Here is a 22,833-nt window from a genome sequence, read left to right as displayed (position 1 = left end):
TAAATAAAAAAACAAACACTTAGTCTCTGGAAACTTTTTTATATTGAAGTTTTTAATTTAGTATATACATATACAAGAAAAACATGAGAATATTGTTCTTTACAGACAAAATAAAATGATGGGAAAAGAAAATTCAATTGACTACAAGAACAAAACTTGGCTTTAGGATCCTGCAACCTATAGCTTCTCTCATAATGTTATAGTCATTTCACCCCACCTTATGTAGATTTACTGGATGACTTTTGAAACATGGCTTAAAGTAAAATCAGAATATTGGGCATTCTGGATGAAAGATGTTTCCCCTCCGTCCAAATTAGAGATTTTAAAGCATGATTTTGAAGAGGAAAGATTGTTTTCTTTTAAATAGAACATTTCTGTTACAACTATTCTCCCATACTGCTGTGCTATTACAAACAGTCTGCTAACAGAATCTGTGTAGGTTGTGCTGAAATGACTAATATTCTGACATTTGTAGATTGTAGGATCCAGTAGAATCCTTTTGAAATGTATTTATTAAATTAGTTGAAAATAAGTCTGATAAAATATCATTTACATATTGGAAGATCTCTAAATGTTTGACAGAAAGGAGGAATTCAGTTAGAATACTTGTGTGTAGGCACTGCTCACAAGTGTAAGGGTTTCCAAGATAAACTTCAAGACATTTCTGTGAAATAGATTAGGAATATTACACTTCTTTTCAGAGGCAGAAACTGAGGCACAAGGAGGTTAAGTGACTTATCGAAGGTCACAAAAATCATTTGCAAAGCCAGGAAAAGGATTCAGGAGTCCAGGCTCTTATATTCCCATCTCTCATCATTAACAATCCTTCCCCCCTTCTATTTATTTATTTGGTAATATGCCTTTGCAAGATTTTTTTAATTGTTTATATTTCTAGTTATGCTACTAATAATTATCTATCCAGTGACTAAACAAAATGTTTACAACATGGTTATAATTATACTGCTCTTAATATCTTTTATTATGGAATTGATTTTAAAAGCCCCGTTAAGTTTTTATTTTGTAGTCATAGGGCTTATACTACAATCAGGCAAAGATACAGTTTAACATAGTAAGTGCTATGCAGGGTACTGTTTTCATTATGATGTATGCCAATGTAAAAATATCTTTTAGGCCCAGTCTTGCATTCCTTAAGCAGGCAAAACTCTTGTTAGTGCCCAGAGTGTCCATATGGAAGTAGGTAATAGTGTAAAAAGGCATTACTAATAAAGGATCTTGGCAGAACAGAGATTTCACCTGTACCAGTGATCATGCTCTATATGACTACATAAAAAAGGAGACAATTCCAGAATGTGCACCCTCTGCGGTAATGCTAGAAAAATACTTGTTTAGGTTAACCAAATACTATCCCAAATTGGTTATATTTTTATATGGAGTTTTCCTTTTCAAATATTTTAGTGCATTCCTTTTGTTTAATCCTCTTTTTGTTATGTGCTTTGTGTACTGTTAATAATTTATTAAAATATATTGTTATTCTTGGTCTGATAAGTAGCACACTGTGCCATTTATGTTTAAAAAAAATAATTCTGCATTCTGCACCTTGCTACAGTATGAGGGTTTCTTAAATTTGCTTTGCTAGCTTCTTATTTGTGGATTTCCTGGCTTATGAGGCTTTAATTCAAACATTTGAGACACTTAAATGGAATAAATAAAAGGAATCTGACAAAATTAGTTTTCAAAAAGCTTTCCCGTTTGAACAAAAGATCACGGGGTCTATGCAAAAAAGTGATGAAGACAACCACTTCAATAAGATGTATGAATCTCCATTATTTGCTGTTAAATTCTTTTTTCCTCTTGAGCATATTGTTGTACTGTCTGATGTAAGACTCCTTTCATTAAGCACTGCAGTATAGCAAATGCTTCTTCAGTGGCAGTAGACTAAGAATGTCTGAACAAAGAATAGTTATGATAGATATTTCAGACTGTTGTCTGTGGGTTGTACCTGGCACAAAACATGATCAAAAAGCTTGTTGATAAACTCAGAATTATGATGTGTACAGGGTACACTTTTTGTCAGTTATAAATGAAAGATGACAGCAAAATGTTTTAACTGAATGACCTTTTCAAATTCTTACTAAAAGAATCTCACATTATTGTGCAGATTTTATTTATTGGTTACAAAGTCACGATTTAAAAAAAATCATTCAAGCAATTGTAAACATGTTTGAATTACTAGATATGTTGGCAGACATGGAAGATCCATAATGTAAAAAGTTCTGTTAGCTGGAAAGTGTACTAAATTCTGCAAATCATAAATATACAGAAAATACATAGCGGCCTCCTGCATTTCTGCATGAGAATATTCCAAATTAAATAGAAACATACTTGAAATGTGTGAGTGTACATGTAAATCACCCTTCCTGAAAATATCTGTTTTAATCCAAACTAATGATTCGGAGATTTGGGGGTAAGTTTTCCATGGGGTGAACTATCCCAAAGTGCTTATAGAGTGGCTTGATTTAATTTACGAAGAAACACAATATATCTGTTTCTCCTGCAGGTGTGATGAATGCAGGCTCTGCTACCATTTTGGTTGTCTGGAACCTCCTTTGAAAAAATCTCCAAAACAGACAGGCTATGGATGGATTTGTCAAGAGTGTGATTCTACTTCCTCTAAAGTAAGTTAATTCAGTCTGTGAAAACACAGAGGAGTTCTGGTTTTGCATAGCCTTTTTGAGGAAATCATTGCATAGTTTCTCATCTTGAGTTTGTGTTTGAACACTTTGCATAGATCTGCATTGGGAAACAGACATTTAATTCTACACAGTTAAAGGTCACACTACGAGGATTTCATCTTGGCTTTAACTGAAGGAGAGAAAAATGCAAAATGGAAATTGTGTTAATTGTCTCGATAAAGGAGAGTTTATTATTCCTCTTAAATATTTTCTTATTACATGATGGTGGTGACCCCCAAATATATAAGCCCAAAGTATTAAGTTAAAATACCATATCATTCTTTGCCCCATTATAAGCAGTCAGATATTTTAATATTTTAATAATATAAACCATAACCTGTGACGGCATGGTTAATAGTAAATTCATTTAAAAATGTATTCATGAAAGATTTGAAAGTCTACATTTTTTGTTTTTGTTTTTTCCAGTGTAAATCAATTGTGAGGGACATTATTAGGTTAGCATGAAGGATATTTGTAAGGAATAACATTCTAAATTTGTTTGAACTTAAAATTCTCACTACTGAAACATTGTTATATTAACACTACCAACAATCATCGACTTCTGTGTTGTTATCCTGCAAAGAACATAGGACTTTTTGTTGGGTTTGGTTTAGTTTATTACCATTTTCCTGAACATTAGTTTCTTTAGTGTTGGCATGGTTGCCAACACCCTCTGGATACTTTAAAGAGACACTGTCATCTTGATTTTTCTTTAAAGTGACTATTTTAAAAAATATCCATTTTCTGATAGGGCATCATTAAAATAAGAGCTTTTTAAAAAATCTGTTAAATTTCATAAGCTTTTCTGCTGCCTGTTGTTGCTTATTAGGGTATTGTCAGGAAGAGATAAAGTGACCGAATAACTGATTACATAGGGAAATGGACTATAAAGAAAATGCTATCAAACACTCAAAGTTAACAAACAAAAAATAGAGGATCTTTTTCTACTATCTTCTTTAGCTTCTAATAATCTTTCCTAGGTGTATAGTTATTTATAACTAAAGTAGATATGGTACCAAGTATCAGAGGAGTAGCCGTGTTAGTCTGTATCCACAAAAACAACGAGGAGTCCAGTGGCACCTTAAAGACTAAGATTTATTTGGGCATAAGCTTTTGTGGGTAAAAAACCCACTTCTTCAGAATCTACCCTCAAAATCTTATGCCCAAATAAATCTGTTAGTCTTTAAAATGCCACCGGGCTCCTTGTTGTTTTTAATGTAGACATAAAATTTTTCAGGCAGAAATAGGATTTTCAAGTTGCTGGTGTCCTTTTACAATTGGAAAAATAAAATACTCTGCTTTGCTGGACGTTAATCAAATCATTCTTCCTCAGGAAGATACAAAGATGGACATTGGAAATTAGCTGTCAACTATAGTTTGGACATCAAGCAGTCTTTCTTGAATACCACTTAAATACAATGGTCACTCCTGGAGTGAATTATAATTGATATTGAATTCCTGTCACCTCTTAAACCAAAAGGGTTTCTTTATAACATTAGTTAAAATGTTCTGCCTGCTATTTTTTCAGTGTTTTTGCAAATGGGCACTTTTTGAAACTCTAAATGTGTATTTGGCCTAGCTGGCCAAACTACGCAGATAAACTGCTATGCTTGCTGAATAATTTACCATGAAAATTAATTCAACATTATTTAATTTTCTGTAAAGTGTGTTAATTTTTAGATATTTTGATGTAAGATGAAATGTTTTGAAAAAATAAAATTGAATTTACAAGCTACAGTGACCACCGATATTTACTGTAGTTATGTTAAGGATGACTTCACATTTAAAAATATACCAAACAAGATGTTTATTATTGAGACTGATTTTCATTTTTAATTCATAAAGACCCATTCTTAAAATTAATATTTAACAATTAAGTCTGATTTATTACACTATTTTAAACGTAGCCAATTTTAATTATGTTTGAATGAGAAAATGACAAATATGATAGGTACTGAGAAAGTTGTCTTATGGGGACTCCTTGTGGCTTTGTTTAGTTACTTAACAAATAATTTTTTCTTGCAAAGCTGTGTAAAGAAACTATTGAAAAAAAGCTATGTTGCTGTCCATATTAAGAGATGTCTTTATTTTTAGCATATCATATTTTTCTGTAATCTAGTACGCTACATTGTGTCTAACAAGATCATGTTAACTGAATTAAACTTTTCGTACAGTCCTTCTTTTATATGAAAATAATTTTAAAAGGCTTAATGTTTTCTTTCTTTTCCAATTTCAATCTGTGGTCTTGTTTTATAGTATATAATTTACACATAATACCTTGCATATATTTCAACAGCCAATAAATATTTATGAATTCTAGAGCTTTTCCCCCCGCAATAAAGGGTGGTCTTTTTGGGCTGAATATAAGTCCATTAGGCAGGAACAGTGTAAGGAATCTGGCATTGTTTGCTGCACTCTGTCTGACCTATGGATGAATAGCAGACTTGAGCCACAAGCATTTTCAGTCTCTCACTCAACCACTAAATCCAATTTTTGGTATGTCACAAGAAAGTTTTCTGTAAGGATTACAGTAGTGAAATAGGATTGCATGTTTCAGCATTTGCCAAGAAGACAATAATGCAGTCTCCTTCCCTTCAGTGGAGAAATCAGACTTTATAAGTAATATTTCTAAATGGAAAGTAATAAAGGAAATTTAATTTATTTCCTTTGCTATTCATCTGCTTAAATGCAATTTAAATAATCACTATAGTATGAATGTTAATGCTGATAAACAAATTTTAACTTTTCTTAGACAGCGAGTGTTTGTTTAAGTGTATTGGCCCTAGAAAAAAATTGGACAAATAGATTATGTGGTACTTATTGGTTCAATAAAAAGTGAAGTTATAATACACATGGTTTTGTATAATGATTTTATTGTCCTAATAAAAGGTGATTACATTATCTACCTTTCTAATTATAGTTCTTCTTCAAGTGCTTGCTCATGTCGATTCCATTGTAGGTGTGTGCGTGCCCACGTGCGTGGCCATCAGAGACTTTTGCCTTAGCGGTACCTGGAGGGCTGGCTGTGGTGCCCTCTGGAGTGCTGTGCTCATGGTGCAGTATATCAGGTGCCACCAGCCCTGCGCCCTCTCAGTTCCTTCTTACCACCCGTGGTGGTCAGCGGGAGCACCTCTGTCCCTTGCTTCGCAAGTGATTAGCGGTTTCTCGTCTAGCTTAGCCTTGAGCTTTACCTGTAAATAGTTTAATCGTTGTTAGTTAGTTCTTAAGTACCTGTTAAGTGTTAGTTAGATAGTGTCCCAGTGGGTCTCCGGGTTTCAAGCCCTGCTCTTCGTGTAACAGGCCTATGCTTGTTAGTGATCCTCACGAGAGTTGTCTACAGTGCCTTGGGGAAACCCATATAAAGGAGCACTGTCGCATCTGCTAGAACTTTCATCCGCGGACACGAAGAGTGCAGGACATCATCTCAGGGCCCTCCTGATGCAGGTTGCCCTGCACCCAGCTTCGGAGCTGTCGTGTCCCGAACCGGCACCCAGTACTTCAACTCAGTGTGTAGCACACCTCCGGCACTGGGGTCCCTCCGGCACCGATCCCTGTTGCTTGTGCCAAAGAAAAAGACTAAGAAGGTGGCACCAACCAAGCCCGACCAAGGGTCTTTGAGCAAAGGACACTGCTCGGGCCTTAAGCCCACTCCGTGCCCGCTAAAGGGCTCGGGCTTGGGGAGTTCCTCTCCCTGAAAGGGCCTGCCACTGACTCTGGGGAGTGGTAAAGGGCCTAGGCCGATGGCGCAGTCAACCCCCTCCGAGGCCCCAGCACCTGAGGAGCTGAGAGCTCTTCCGCTGCAGCCAGCACTGCGTGCGGCTATGGAACCAGCTAAGGCTCCCCGTGAGGGCAAGCCTGCCAGCAAGGCCTTGCACAAAACAGGCGAGCACCTCCAGTCTCCAGAGCCAAGACAGAGCCCTAGGTCGCCACATTCTTGGTCTCCGCATGGACCCAGGTCTCCAGCTCGCCACTATGAGTCATAGGCACCGTGCTCCCGATCCCCGTTGTCGCGCCGAAGCTCGCCCAGGTGTCATCGATCTCCCTGGCCCCAGTCTTTGTCTCACTGCTGGTTGCCGTCGCCGAGACCTCGAGACGCTCCCATTCCCATCACCAGTCTCCGGCGGCGATGGTGAGCTATCAGACTCAAGCCACCACAGCCTGGTCGCTGGAGGGTGACGATGTCTCAGGCTCGGAGGCGCAATTCAGCCCCTCGCCCAGGCAACATTATTGGGCTCCAGAAGGTCCGTCCATGACACCGGTGCCAACCTGGCAGCAGAGCCAGTGGCTGACCCAATGGCCTTATTGGAATGCATGGGGCGTTCCAGTCATACCGGTGCCCCACTCCCGCCAGCTTCAGTTGCCGCGTCAGACAGACCAAAGGTACCCTCGGCACCGGGCTTGGTGCAGGACATCCTGGCGGCCACCACAGGGGAGGATCCGGTACGCACCCCAAGGCCACCCTCCCCGACAGTTGAGGACACCACCGGACTTCCCCTGGTCATCCAATCCTCCTCCTCCTCCCCAGACAAGGCGGTGGCGGGGCCTTCCAGAGCTAGCCCACCAGACAATTTCAGCGAGAATCAGGCGCTGCTCCACAGGGTGGCATCCAACTTGGGCCTCAAGGCGGAGGAGATGGAGGAGCAGACAGACACATTATTTAATGTGCTCTCCATGTCCGCCCCAGCCCAGGTCGTGCTGCCAGTAAATGAGGGGGTCCTGAACATTGCCAAAACCATCTGGCAAACCCTGTCCTCCATCCCACCTCTAAAAGGGTGGAAAAGAAATACTTTGTTCCCGCAAAAGGGTTTGAGTATTTGTACACTCATCTGCCACCGGGATCGTTGGTTGTGTCAGTGGCCAATGAAAGGGACAAGCAGGTGCCCACCAGCTCCATCCCTAAAAATAGAGAGGATAAGAGACTGGATTTGTTTGGTCAAAAAAATTATTCTACGGCTATTCTCCAGTTTCGGGTGGCGAACCACCAGACCCTCTTGGCCCACTACAATTTTAACTTGTGGGACTCTCTCTTCAGGTTCAAGGACTCCATGTCCCAGGGGGCAGCCCAGGAGTTCACAACCCTGGTGGAAGAGGAGACCGCAGCGGCCCTGTGCTCTCTCCAGATGGCCTGGAACACAGCCAATTCAGCTGCCCGAGTGGTCGCCTCAGCAGTGGTCATGCGGTGCAGTTTCTGGCTCCAGACCGCCGGCCTGTCCCAGGAGATGCAGGCCTCTATCCAGGACCTCCTGTTTGATGGTGTTGGCCTATTTTCCGACCAAACGGATACGCATCTGTCTGACCTGCAGGATAAAAGGGCAACCCTTTTCTCCTTGGGGATGCACGCTCCTCAGATGTTCAGTCAGCCGTTCTGGCCTCCTCCGCCACCTGGACAGTGGCAGCCTCGCCAGGGGCCTGCGAGAAAAAGGGACACCAAGTTTAACCACCGTTGCCCTTTGTCATCCCGCTACTTCCTGAAGGCAGAAGTGGGACTCAGACCCATTCTGAACCTGCGGGGCCTCAACAAGTTGTTCATGAAGTTGAAGTTCCGCATAGCATCCCTGGCCACCATCATCCCTTCCCTGGATCCGGGGGACTGGTACACCGCTCACAACCTGAAGGATGCTTACTTTCATGTCTCCATATTTCCAGGACACAGACGTTTCCTGCCTTTCATAGTGGCGGGGCGCCACTTCCAGTTTACAGTGCCTGCCCTCGGCCCCCAGGGTGTGCATGAAATGCGTGGCACTGGTTGCGGCTTACCTGAGGCATCAAGGGGTCCAAATCTACCCCTATCTCAATGATCGGCTGATCAAGGACAGGTGTCCGGAGCAGGTCCAGAGCAGCTTCGATCTGGTGCACTCCACCTGTAGCAATCAGGGTCTCCTAATAAACACAGAAGAATCCATGTTAACACCCGCTCAAGGCATAGAGTTCATTAGAGCAGTTCTCAACTCCATGCAGGCCAGAGCCTTTCTACCGGAAGCACGCTTTCAAGCTATGTCAGACTTGTTCGGCCACATAAAGAGCCTAAATGTGCCTGTGTCTGATGGGTCACATGGCCGCATGCACCTACGTGGTAAGTCATGCCCAACTTCAGCTAAGGCCCCTGCAAGCGTGGTTGTCCTCGGTCTATGTTCCAACAGGCACCCCCTGGACCGAGTGCTCACGGTGCCGAGCCACGTCCTATCCTCACTGGGCTGGTGGCAGGATGCCAAGTTGGTGCTGCAGGGAGTTCCCTTCGCAACCCCGTCACCCTCGCTCACCTTGATCTCAGATGCGTTGGATCTGGGTTGGGAGACCCATCTGGGCGACCTCAACACCCAGGGCTGTTGGCTGCAACACAACCTAGCCCTCCATATCAACGTCAGGGAGCTCAGGTGGTTCGCCTGGTGTACCAGGCTTTCTTGCCCCACCTGGAAGGCAAAGTGGTGCAGGTCCTGACGGATAGTACTGCCACAATGTACTACATCAACAGGCAGGGCAGCGCCAGGTCTTCGGCCCTCTGTCAGGAAGCGCTCAGCCTCTGGGACTTTTGTGTACAGCACGCCATTCACTTGGTTGCCGCCCACCTGCCTGGAGCCAAGAACGTCCTCGCAGATCGACTCAGCAGAACCTTCTCGTCTGGCCACGAATGGTTGCTCCATCCGGAGGTTGTCAGCCTAGTTTTCCACAGGTGGGGATCTCCCACGGTGGACGTGTTTGCATCCAGACAGAACAGGAAGTGCCACGTGTTCTGTTCTGTGCTAGGCAGGGACAAGGGCTCCCTGTCGGACGCCTTCCTGATTCCGTGGTCGGGAGCGCAGGTGTACGCCTTCCCGCCAGTGCCATTAATTCACAGAATCCTGCTCAAGATGAAGCAAGGCAGAGCAATGGTCATCCTCATAGCTCCAGTATGGCATCCTGGACTATTTGCTGCACATTAAGCTCCTGAGCCTGTCGCTGTCCTCCGTCAGGGTGCACTTGGCAGCCATTTTGGCTTTCCATCCTCTGTTTCACGGCAGGTCAGTCTTCGTCCATCCCATGACAGCACAGTTTCTGAAAGGTCTGGAGCGCCTTTACCAGCATATCCAGGACCAGGTCCCTCCTTGGGACCTGAATCTTGTGCTGTCCAGGCTCACGGGGCCCCTCTTTGAGCCCCTGGCTTCCTGCTCCCTTCTGCTTCTCTCCTGGAAGGTCTCCTTTTTGATCGCTATAACTTTGGCCCGTAGGGTGTCTGAGATCAGGGCGCTCATGTCTGAGCTGCCTTATACAATCTTCTATAAGGACAAAGTCCAGCTGCGTCCGCACCTGGCTTTTCTGTCCACAGTGTCTTCCAGTTCCATACTGGTCAGGACATATACCTACCGGTCTTCTGCCCAAAGCCTTATACTACAGATGAGGAATGCAGGCTGCATACTCTGCACATCCGGCGGGCACCAGCCTTCTACAGAGAGAGGACGAAGCTGTTCCGTAAGTCTACACAACTGTTTGTTGCTGTCGCAGACCGGATGAAGGGTTGCCCAGTGTCTGCCCAGAGGATTTTGTCCTGGATCACTGCCTGCATCGGCTACTGCTATGAGCTGGCGAAGGTGCCCCCGCCTGTGTGGAATCGTGACGCCTGTGCCCTAGTCGAGTGAGCTGCTCAGGTGCCAATCCAGGAAATCTGCCGTTCCGTGACCACATCCGTCCACACGTTTGCTTCTCACTATGTGCTGACCCAGCAAGGTCGGGCTGATGCTGGTTTCAGCAGAGCAGTACTTCAGTCTGCAAGACTGTGAACTCTGAGCCTACCTACAATGGAATGGACATGAGCAAGCACTCGAAGAAGAAAAAACGGTTACCTACCTTTCGTAACTGTTGTTCGTCAAGATGTGTTGCTCATTTCTATTCCATTACCCGCCCCTCTTTCAGAGTTGTCGGCAAGAAGGAACCGAGAGGGTGCAGAGCTGGCGGCGCCTGATATACCGTGCCATAAGCACGGCACTCCAGAGGGCATTACAACCGGCCCTACGGATACCGCTAAGGCAAAAGTCTCCGATGGCCGCGTAGGGTGGGCGCTCACACACCTACAATGGGATGGACATGAGCAACACATCTCGAAGCAACAGTTATGAAAGGTAGGTAACCATTTTTGGGGGTGTTCAGTTTTAGAAATTGGGTAATGGTGACATCATGTTGACCTAACAAAGTAGTTTTTGAGATATTACTGAATGTTTGCAGGTGGAAGCAATACAAAGATGTAATGTGATGGTAATAAACATATGCTTTAAGTTGCTCTCTATCACAAGCACTTTGTAGGCTACTTCTGTTTTGCTCGTAATATGTCACAAGACTCTCCAGCAATCTTGTCAGTTATTTTCCCACGAATGTAACATATTCCCATGTCTGTCAGATAACAGACAGACAGTGACTTTGCTGCAGGGCATGAGGGCAACGTCTTCTCTGCCGGTAATACTGCCTGTCACTTTTATGGAATGGGTGATGCTCACCACTAAGGTCTGACAAGCTTTCTCATCTCAGAAACATTGTTGTTTTTGTTACCTCACATGAAAGCTGAAATAAACCTATTAGCTAGCATTTTAATAACATCACCTACCTCCCTGGGAAAAGGATTAGTCTGTGCTTTCAATACTGCCAAATCTCAGTGCCCTAAATCATAAAATTTCCAATATTTTAGAATAATGGTATTGAGAGAGACTTTTAGAAGCTTCTTTTAAACAACATATTCTTTTGCATTCCAGAATAGTATATGACTGGTTTAAACACTAGTTCTGTAAGGTACAAGATCTCTTTGTAAAAATTAGATGAGGGTAGTGGGAGTTACAAAATGTGTATTTCATTACCCTTCTTTTTCAGTACCTCCTCCCAGTTTAAAGTTTTGCAAAAGAACAGTGTAGCAAAAGATTTACACATACATCATGATAGTTAAAATTATGTTGCTAGTTCCTTTTCCATCCTTGTTTAAGATCTATTTTGTGAAAAGTTGCAGAGTGGACATGACAGGTCATTATCTGACTACTGTAAGTTGAGTCGCAGTAGCCTGGAGCCTTTTTTAGTTCATTTTTATTTAATCTTTCTGCTGTATTTCACTTTTTCAGTGGAAGTAAATTGTGAACGTATATGCATAGAATTCTCATCTAAATTCCGTATGGAATATTTTCTGGAACTACAAATCCATCACACACCAGCCAGAGCAAATGGTATTTGCTGCTCATCTGTTGTGTTGGAAAGCAATCATGAAGGATTTTGCCTGTGTCCCAGTACTGAGCAGGGTGATTTCTCTAAGCTGTAACTTGCTTCAGTATATTAACTGGATACTGTAATATCAGAAATTGAATGTCTGATCTTCTTCCATTATGAAGATTTATTAAAAATCTAAAATTTAAATGTTGTGTTTTAAAATTCATTTTAATTTCAAACTTTGTTTGCTCATCCAAAGACAGGGTTTTGTTTTGTTTTGTTTTTTAGTGATTTAGATATTTGGTTAGCCTATGGAATTTTATCCTAATTACAATGGAAAATGCAGAGTTAAATTTGGTGGACAATAACACTTTTTGCTATGAAAACTTACATATAAAATGAACTAACAACTACTGTACTACCCAGTAGAACATCATATGTTAAGATCTTGTTTCAGTGTACTGTGTTAACGAACCTATTTTGAATTCCTCCAAAATGCTAACCTCTCCAGCCATAATAGAAAATTCAAAATCAAAACAAGTGCCAGTTAAAACACTTTCAATATGTAAAGTACACCACAGAAAGAAATGTATGTTATTTTTATTTTAAAGATAATGAAGTTAGCAAGAGAGAAACAAACTGACTTCATGTCAACAATTTGTATAAGTTTGTATAAATTAGAAAAATTGACTTAGTAATGGTCATAAATAAGATCTGTAATGTAATTCATAATGCATGAACAGGAATACTTTTTTTTATAGTGGGGGTGTGTAACACTCCCTGTTATTAAAGTTACCTGACACATCCCATTATAAGACTCTGTTTTAAGTTGCTTACAATATTGCCAATCTTTAACTATTTGGGCTGAAATTTGGGTGTCTGCCTCAGGTTGAACGTTTTTGGAAAATTTCACCCAAAATAAGTAATCCTTTTCTGAGAATGATGCTAAAGAAAAAGAAGTTGTTTATGTTAATTTAACAGATACCTTTTCTTTGAAAAACTTTAATGCTCCCATGCTTTGGAGATGGGATTTTAAATTTGGCAAGGGAGTGGCCTTTTGTCAGGTGTGTGCCTATTGCTGTTCCTGTGAAAATCCACCAAAATTTAGACAAGCAATAAGGCTGTGAAAAATCACTATTCGGCTGCTTCTTAGATGTTCTTAGTGACTTTTTAGATGTTCATAGCTAAATTCCCTGAAGATTCCATCACGGCTGAACAGTTTTTCCTGTCATTGCAGTTACTGGCTGATCTGGGCCATGCTGGATCCAGGTCGAGGCACTGGAACTAGAAAGCAGGGAGCCCATCTCTCCTGTGCTCTTAGTGACACCCCCTTTGGGCCCAGGGAGCATGGAGGAGGAAGCCACCTGAACTAAAGACAAAGGAAACAAGAGCCAGACCTTGGGGAGAGTGGGTAGGGGGAGTAGATTGAGACAAGGAGCTTGGGAGGAAGACTGGGACTGGAGACTTGGGGATGGAGGGAAGAGGGAAACTGGGACTGGGAGCTGGGGTTGGAGGATGGGACTTACATTGCAAGGACACTAGGAATGGGAGAACTGGTCTGTGTTTGTTGGGGGGGAGCCACAGGGTGAGACTAAAAATGTCTGGGCAAGGAGACTGGGACTGAAAACTATTGGGATTTGGGGAAGGAAGTTGGGGGGATGAAGGGAAATAGTTCTGATGAGGAACCAGGGTGTGAGGGGAAAACTGGTACTGTCTGGGTAAAGTGATAGGTCAAGGAGATAGGTGGGTGGGCGGGACTCTGAAATTGTAAAAGGAACTAATAGTGAGAGACTGGGTCTGGGAGCCAGTGTGGATGATGAACATGGGCATGGGGATGACTGATGGCCGGGGGAGTAGGGAATGAAACAAATCAGTTGAGGAGCCAGGAGGGGGCAGCTGGGTCTGGCTGGACAAGAAGACTGGGAATGTACCGGTAATTAGAAGCCAGAGAAGTGGCAACTGGGACTGGCTATTTGAGGAGAATGGGACTCGGATAAGGAGTCAGGGGTGGGGAAAAGAGACAGGTCTTGGCCAGAAACTGGTCAGAGGGAAAGCAGCAAAAGGGGTCTCCCGAGTCTCAGCGTTCCTCTGCTGTTAGCAAATATCTATAAAACCCACTGGTAAAGTGTGTATCTTATCTCCCTCTAGTGCTGCTCCATGTAGATGATGACTGCTATTAGTTGACTACATTCCACATGATGAGATTTCTCAGGAGGGGAGTTTCAGCTTGATTTAAAAGCTATTACACACAAACAACTATGTTAAAAGAACATTATTAATAATTATTACTGGAATGGGTTACCAAGGGATGTTGTGGAATCACCGTCATTGGAGATTTTAGAGAACAAATTAGACAAATATCTATCAGGGATGTCTAAGTATATTCCGTCCTCCCTCACTGCAAAGTGCTGGACTAAATGACTTTCCCAAACCTATGTTTCTATGATTATTCAGGTTGAAAAGTCAAGCACTTAGAAATGAGGAAATGCCAGAATTAAGGTTGTTTGTGCAATCTGTAATGCTAAATAACTTGGAAAAATCAGGTTCTAGACGTCTCAAATTGGGCACCCATAATTAGTGGATATTTCTGATCCTAATCTCTTTGTGCCTGCTTTCCCTCTGTGTAAAATGGGACTAATACTATCCCCTCACCTCACAGGGGTGTTTTAAAATAAATAAATTAATATCTGGGAAGTTCTCAGATACAATAGTGATGAATAATTGTGTCTTCAGAATTGGGTTTCGATAATGTGTTGTAATTAAGGTGTGGGGCCACACATTGAATAATGAGGAAAAAATAAAATAAAATAATAGAATTAAATAGTAGATCATTAACTGAGCACCATCTATCCTGGTCACTGAATGAGACTGTAGTCCTGTGGAAAAAATAGTATGTGATCATGTAATTAAAGTGTGTGTCATAAGACATGCAGACAAGGATGTGCAGACAACCTTAATTTTGTCATTGCCTAGCTTTTTCAGTGTTTGTCTTTGCAATCTGAATGTTTTAAATGTAGGGCTTTTTGTGAGTAATTTGTATAACAGCACATTAACGTAGCACACTATAAAAGTGTATACAGTGTAGTAGCATAAATCGTAATTTAGTACTGCTTACTCTTCCTCTACAGTACGCAGTTTAGGGCAGTGTCATTTTAAGCAGTTATGTATAACTCTGTGTTTAAAACACACTTTAAAAAATTAGGATCAAATGACTGCAACATTCAGTCTCATCTATGCTGGTTTTATGTTATTTCAAAATGACCAAAACACCCTCTGATTTAAGGAGGAGAGTCCACGGTAACTTGAAATGTAGATTAATATTTTATTGTAATTTTGCCAAACTGGGGGGAAATACAGTGCATTCCTTTTATAACAGCCTTTGGAACCAAATATTTTGAGTGTAATGAGAAGGGTGAATACAGTGCTTTTAAAGAAGCTGTGACCCTAGGTATTGTAGTCTTACATCAGAGGGAATACTACATCAGAGACTCTTCTTTTGAGGATTCAGCATATAGACAACTACATTGCCACAATGGGAGACAATGTACCAGCTCAAAGTTGATAAAAGAATACGGCAGATAACTCTATTGCTGATACAAGCAGAAAATAATATAATAGAAGAGAATATGATTTTGTATTGCACTTTTTGGACTCAAGGTACTGGTATTTCAAAGTGCTTTACAAAATAATGAGTTGGATACAGTAGTGCAGTTGGTGTGTTTGCAAAAAGAACATCCATTTTGTGCTCAGTAATAGTTCACAGGCAGTCTTGGATACTCTAACCTCTTATTGTATGCTGGTTAGGGACAATCGAATTAACCCCTACTTTAGTCAAGAGAGTTAAATATAAGACTAAGAAAAGTACTGTATAAATCATCATGGGAGCATCAATTTGAGTGTACAATATTGCTGAAGAAAGTTTCTAGGAACTGGGGAAAAAATTATGTTAACTTTGAGGTAGTTTTAGAACCTCTTATGAGGTTATCCAGATTTTCCAAAATTCTCCTCTTCAAGTGAGAACTTATTAATGAGTATGTACGAAATTGTAGTGGAACCTCTAGAATACAAGAATGACCCTCTTAAAATTGAATGAGAGAAAACTATCTCAGGATAGGTCTGGAGAGCCGAGTGGTGAGACTGTAGTTCACCCCCATGCAAGGGATTGGCACAACTCCTATACATTACATTAAATTCTGTATTGAAGACTTAAGTGGTGTATAGGCATTAGCAGTCCTCTATACAGGAGTGAATTTCACCCTCAGGTTGTTCCAGAAGAAGGAGAACTTCCACAGTAGACTGGGCTCAATCATATCTCTCTTGATACCGTAGTTAGAAAAATAAGTTGGATAGTTTTTATTTTTTGCTGGCAAAGAAGAGTAGACAGACCTGTTTAATGAATAATTTGTACCTTAAATGGAGTTCCAGATATAACTAGCCTCAAAATTAATTTAACACTGTACTTGATTTATGAGTAGAAGTTAAGATAAGCATAAAATTTGGTGGTATTAAATACCAAAAGTCCAGATAGATAGATTGAGGCTTTTCATTAAATGAGAATTCTCAAGGCAGATCTAGGAAGTTCTGATGTTACTAAAAAGTACTTTAAACACTGAAATCCTATCAAAAAATATTTTAAAAGGGCCCTGTGATGGGGTAGACTAGGTCTGAAGGCCCCTGCTGGAGGCCTTGTGGCCCTACCTCATCCCACCCCAGAAAAGAGCAAAGGAGAAGTCCTCTGGGTGGCCTAGAGTGGCTGCAAGGGAAGCAGCCAATCCGAGGGCTGCTGGAGTGGCCAGTCAGGGACCAGGAGAGCCACATAAAAAGAAGCAGCAGAGACAGAGCAGTCAGTTGCTGCCTGGAGCTGGAAGAGAGAGAACGGAGTTCCTGGCTGGCTGGAAGAGTAGCAGGACCACAGATCGCTCTCTGTGGGCAGGGCTGAGACCAGGGAGGGCTGCCGAAGACCGGGGAAGGTAGGAAGGAGCTCCTGGCTGGTTGCAGGGACTGAGCCCAGAAGCTAGCCAGACCAAGCGAGGTACAGCAATGGGCCCTGTTGGTTTGGTTAAATACTGAGCCAAGGGGAGGAGGGCTGTTGAAAAAGATACACCAACAGAGGGTACTCCGATGGGCCCTGTTGGACTGTTATAGAGGGCAGAGTCTCCAGGGAGGAAGCCTTGCAGAAGGTAAACACTGTATATCCCAGAAGGGGGTTGTTCGTTCTGTTCCACCTACAGATAGTGTTTGTGACTCGGCTGGAGGGCTGAGTCACTGAAGACCAGCCAAAGAAACCATCTGCCGGGGCAGGTGCTTGCAAAATGGTGCCACCCCATTCCAAGAACTAAGAAACAGCAAGCTCACACCTGACCAGAAGGGGGTGATTGCGAGGGACGGGTGCTGATCCCATTACAGGACCATTGTATCGTGAATATTTTCCAAATAACAATCTGTCACACCAATTGCAAATAACCCAATTTACAGTATAAAACGTCTTAATATATCTTAATTCATAAACGTCAAGTATTTGTACCACTGGCAAGTGGAGCTCCAGTATGTCAAAGAGGCATAGACAGATACAGGTGGTAGATAGGTTATATCGTCTTTCCAGAACCCTGTCTGCATTGGGTTTTTCTGTTTTGTTTTGTTTTTGTTTGCCACTTTGAGGTCTGTTATTGAGTGACCAGAGAGATTGAAGTGTTCTCCTACTGGTTTTTGAATGTTATGATTCCTGATGTCAGATTTGTGTCCATTTATTCTTTTGAGTAGAGACTGTCCGGTTTGGCCAATGTACATGGCAGAGGGGCATTGCTGGCATATGATGGCATATATCACATTGGTAGATGTGCAGGTGAACGAGCCCCAGATGGTGTGGCTGATGTGGTTAGGTCCTATGATGGTGTCCCTTGAATAGATATGTGGACAGAGTTGGCACCGGAGTTTGTGGCAGGGTTTGGTTCCTGGGTTGGTATTTTTGTTGTGTTGTGTGTAGTTGCTGGTGAGTATTTGCTTCAGGTTGGGGGACTGTCTCAATAACAGACTTCAAAGTGGCAATTCTTCAACAACAAAACTTCAAAAACAGACTCCAACGTGAAGCTGCAGACCTGGAATTAATTTGCAAACTTAATACCATCAGATTAGGCCTGAATAAAGACTGGGAGTGGTTGGGACATTATAAAACCTAATCTTAATTTCTCCAATACTAATTTCTTCCCTACTATTACTCACACCTTCTTGTCAACTGTCTGTAATGGGCCACTCTCTTACCACTTCAAAAGTTATTTTTCCTCTGTTGGTATCCTGCTGTTAATTGATTTATCTCGTTAGACTGACCTAACACTTGGTAAAGCAACCCCCATCCTTTCATGTATTTATACCTGCTCCTGTATTTTTTACTTCATACAGCTGATGAATTGGGTTCTAGCCTACGAAAGCTTATGCCTAAATAAATTTGTTAGTCTCTAAGGTGCCACAAGGACTCCTTGTTTTTTTTTGCTGATACAGACTAACACAGCTCCCACTGAAACATATCCAACCTTGAACATCTTGAGAATGCTACCACAATAAAAAGGGGAGAAGAGATCTGATAGCAGCTGAATGTTCAAATGCACTGAAATGTGGCAATCTCATTCTCTTGTTTGATATTTGTATAGTTGTACAAAATATAGCAAGAGAAATTTCTGACTTCAGGACAAGATTCATAGATTCATAGATTCATAGATTCTAGGACTGGAAGGGACCTCGAGAGGTCATCGAGTCCAGTCCCCTGCCCGCATGGCAGGACCAAATACTGTCTAGACCATCCCTGATAGACATTTATCTAACCTACTCTTAAATATCTCCAGAGATGGAGATTCCACAACCTCCCTAGGCAATTTATTCCAGTGTTTAACCACCCTGACAGTTAGGAACTTTTTCCTAATGTCCAACCTAGACCTCCCTTGCTGCAGTTTAAGCCCATTGCTTCTTGTTCTATCCTCAGAGGCTAAGGTGAACAAGTTTTCTCCCTCCTCCTTATGACACCCTTTTAGATACCTGAAAACTGCTATCATGTCCCCTCTCAGTCTTCTCTTTTCCAAACTAAACAAACCCAATTCTTTCAGCCTTCCTTCATAGGTCATGTTCTCAAGACCTTTAATCATTCTTGTTGCTCTTCTCTGGACCCTTTCCAATTTCTCCACATCTTTCTTGAAATGCGGTGCCCAGAACTGGACACAATACTCCAGCTGAGGCCTAACCAGAGCAGAGTAGAGCGGAAGAATGACTTCTCGTGTCTTGCTCACAACACACCTGTTAATACATCCCAGAATCACGTTTGCTTTTTTTGCAACAGCATCACACTGTTGACTCATATTTAGCTTGTGGTCCACTATAACCCCTAGATCCCTTTCTGCCGTACTCCTTCCTAGACAGTCTCTTCCCATTCTGTATGTGTGAAACTGATTGTTTCTTCCTAAGTGGAGCACTTTGCATTTGTCTTTGTTAAACTTCATCCTGTTTAACTCAGACCATTTCTCCAGTTTGTCCAGATCATTTTGAATTATGACCCTGTCCTCCAAAGCAGTTGCAATCCCTCCCAGTTTGGTATCATCCGCAAACTTAATAATCGTACTTTCTATACCAATATCTAAGTCGTTAATGAAGATATTGAACAGAGCCGGTCCCAAAACAGACCCCTGCGGAACCCCACTCGTTATGCCTTTCCAGCAGGATTGGGAACCATTAATAACAACTCTCTGAGTACGGTTATCCAGCCAGTTATGCACCCACCTTATAGTAGCCCCATCTAAATTGTATTTGCCTAGTTTGTCGATAAGAATATCATGCGAGACCGTATCAAATGCCTTACTAAAGTCTAGGTATACCACATCCACAGCTTCTCCCTTATCCACAAGACTCGTTATCCTATCGAAGAAAGCTATCAGATTGGTTTGACATGATTTGTTCTTTACAAATCCATGCTGGCTGTTCCCTATCACCTTACCACCTTCCAAGTGTTTGCAGATGATTTCCTTAATTACTTGCTCCATTATCTTCCCTGGCACAGAAGTTAAACTAACTGGTCTGTAGTTTCCTGGGTTGTTTTTATTTCCCTTTTTATAGATGGGCACTATATTTGCCCTTTTCCAGTCTTCTGGAATCTCTCCCGTCTCCCATGATTTTCCAAAGATAATAGCTAGAGGCTCAGATACCTCCTCTATTAGCTCCTTGAGTATTCTAGGATGCATTTCATCAGGCCCTGGTGACTTGCAGGCATCTAACTTTTCTAAGTGATTTTTAACTTGTTCTTTTTTTATTTTATCTGCTAAACCTACCCCCTTCCCATTAGCATTCACTAGGATAGGCATTCCTTCAGACTTCTCGGTGAAGACCGAAACAAAGAAGTCATTAAGCATCTCTGCCATTTCCAAGTTTCCTGTTACTGTTTCTCCCTCTTCACTAAGCAGTGGGCCTACCCTGTCTTTGGTCTTCCTCTTGCTTCTAATGTATTGATAAAAAGTCTTCTTGTTCCCCTTTATTCCCTTAGCTAGTTTGAGCTCATTTTGTGCCTTTGCCTTTCTAATCTTGCCCCTGCATTCCTGTGTTGTTTGCCTATATTCATCCTTTGTAATCTGTCCTAGTTTCCATTTTTTATATGACTCCTTTTTATTTTTTAGATCATGCAAGATCTCGTGGTTAAGCCAAGGTGGTCTTTTGCCACATTTTCTATCTTTCCTAACCAGCGGAATAGCTTGCTTTTGGGCCCTTAATAGTATCCCTTTGAAAAACTGCCAGCTCTCCTCAGTTGTTTTTCCCCTCAGTCTTGATTCCCATGGGACCTTACCTATCAGCTCTCTGAGCTTACCAAAATCCGCCTTCCTGAAATCCATTGTCTCTATTTTGCTGTTCTCCCTTCTACCCTTCCTTAGAATTGCAAACTCTATGATTTCATGATCACTTTCACCCAAGCTGCCTTCTACTTTCAAATTCTCAACGAGTTCCTCCCTATTTGTTAAAATCAAGTCTAGAACAGCTTCACCCCTAGTAGCTTTTTCAACCTTCTGAAATAAAAAGTTGTCTGCAATGCAGTCCAAGAATTTGTTGGATAGTCTGTGCCCCGCTGTGTTATTTTCCCAACATATATCCGGATAGTTGAAGTCCCCCATCACCACCAAATCTTGGGCTTTGGATGATTTTGTTAGTTGTTTAAAAAAAGCCTCATCCACCTCTTCCACCTGGTTAGGTGGCCTGTAGTAGACTCCTAGCATGACATCACCCTTGTTTTTTACCCCTTTTAGCCTAACCCAGAGACTCTCAACACTTCCGTCTCCTATGTCCATCTCTACCTCAGTCCAAGTGTGTACATTTTTAATATATAAGGCAACACCTCCTCCCTTTTTCCCCTGTCTATCCTTCCTGAGCAAGCTGTATCCATCCACACCAACATTCCAATCATGTGTATTATCCCACCAAGTTTCAGTGATGCCAACAATGTCATAGTTGTATTTATTTATTAGCACTTCCAGTTCTTCCTGCTTATTACCCATACTTCTCGCATTTGTATATAGGCATCTAAGATACTGGTTTGATCTTTCCTCCCGGTTTTGTCCTGACCCTCCTTTCTCTCTGCCAATATAGCCCACACTCCCTCTCGTCTCCGACCCATCTCCCAGGTCTCCATGTTCCCCACTTACCTGCGGGCTTTGCTCACCTGTCCCCGTCGAATCTAGTTTAAAGCCCTCCTCACTAGGTTAGCCAGTCTGTGTCCAAATAGGGTCTTTCCCCTCCTCGAAAGGTGAACACCATCTCTGCCTAGCAGTCCTTCCTCAAATAGCATCCCGTGGTCTAGGAAGCCAAAGCCCTCCTGGCGACACCATCTTCGCAGCCAGGCATTCACCTCCATGATGCATCTGTCTCTGCCCGGGCCCCTACCTTTGACAGGAAGAATCGAAGAGAATACCACCTGCGCTCCAAACTCCTTCACCCGTACTCCCAGAGCCCTGTAGTCACTCTTGATCCGCTCAGTGTCACACCGCGCAGTATCATTTGTGCCCACATGGATGAGTAGCATGGGGTAGTAGTCAGAGGGCTGGATAATCCTCGACAATGCCTCCGTAACGTCTCGGATACGGGCTCCCGGCAGGCAGCATACCTCCCGAGATGAAATGTCAGGGCGACAGATGGGCGCCTCCGTCCCCCTCAGCAGAGAGTCTCCGACCACCACTACCCTACGTTTCCTATTCGCAGTGGTGGCAGCAGACCTCCCAGCCTTAGGGGTACGAGGCTTCTCCTCCTTTACTGTAGGGGGTGATGCCTTCTTTCCTGTATCAAGAAGAGCATAACGGTTACCTATTACCACAGCGGGAGGGTTCGGAGCAGGGGTGGAGCACTGCCTGCTGCCAGAAGTAACCAGCTGCCAGTGTCCACCCTGAGCCATCTCCTCCTCCACCAGTGGTGTATCAGCAGTCCTGTGTCCTGGGACAGCTACCTCAGCTGTCTCCACATGGACACTGTCCAGGAATTGCTCGTGGATTCGGATGCTTCTCAACCTAGCCACCTCCTCCTGTAGCTCTCCCACCTGCTGCCTGAGAGATTCCACCAGCAGGCACCTTTCACATTGGATGGTCCCCCCAGCCTGGATATCAGTAAGTGGAAATTGCAAGTTACAGTCTCTGCAAAACCACACCAGGATCTGGGTAGAAGCATCCATGCTCAGGCGCTCTGTCTGGCTACAGGCGCAGGTGGAGGAGACAGAAGCAGTGCTGGCACAGGTGTTGCGGGTCTTCCTAACCATCGTAAGCCTCCCTCTGTCAAACTCCCGTCTGCAGCCCCCTGTCCGCTGAAAGGGTTGTTTAAGCAAGAAGTTTAAAGTTTTAAGGGGAATAAAGGGAAAAACAGATAGAACCGGCAAGGGACCCTCGCCCCTTCCCAACTCCCTTGCGAAACTCCCTGTTAGCAGCCCCTGTTCGCAAACGCTCCCTGGTCGCTTGTGCGCTGCTTTATAAAGCCCTGG

At 42.8% G+C, this 22,833-nt stretch overlaps 1 protein-coding gene across 2 annotated transcripts in view; it reads left to right on the top strand.

The window, feature by feature from the left end:
* Positions 1 to 22,833, top strand: part of PHF14 (PHD finger protein 14) — a 277,173-nt gene that overhangs the window by 175,981 nt on the left and 78,359 nt on the right. For both annotated transcript variants that reach the window (XM_024206092.3, XM_024206090.3), the window contains exon 17: positions 2,519 to 2,636. In XM_024206092.3, the coding sequence (XP_024061860.2) occupies positions 2,519 to 2,636 (118 nt within the window). The remainder of the gene's footprint in view (positions 1 to 2,518; positions 2,637 to 22,833) is intronic.

The sequence above is a fragment of the Terrapene carolina genome, unplaced genomic scaffold (assembly GCF_002925995.2).
Source record: "Terrapene carolina triunguis isolate 2854851 unplaced genomic scaffold, T_m_triunguis-2.0 Scaffold84, whole genome shotgun sequence".
NCBI classification, from domain to species: domain Eukaryota; kingdom Metazoa; phylum Chordata; order Testudines; family Emydidae; genus Terrapene; species Terrapene triunguis.
Note: the sequence above shows the minus strand (reverse complement) of the source record. Positions and strands in the feature narration are given on the sequence as shown.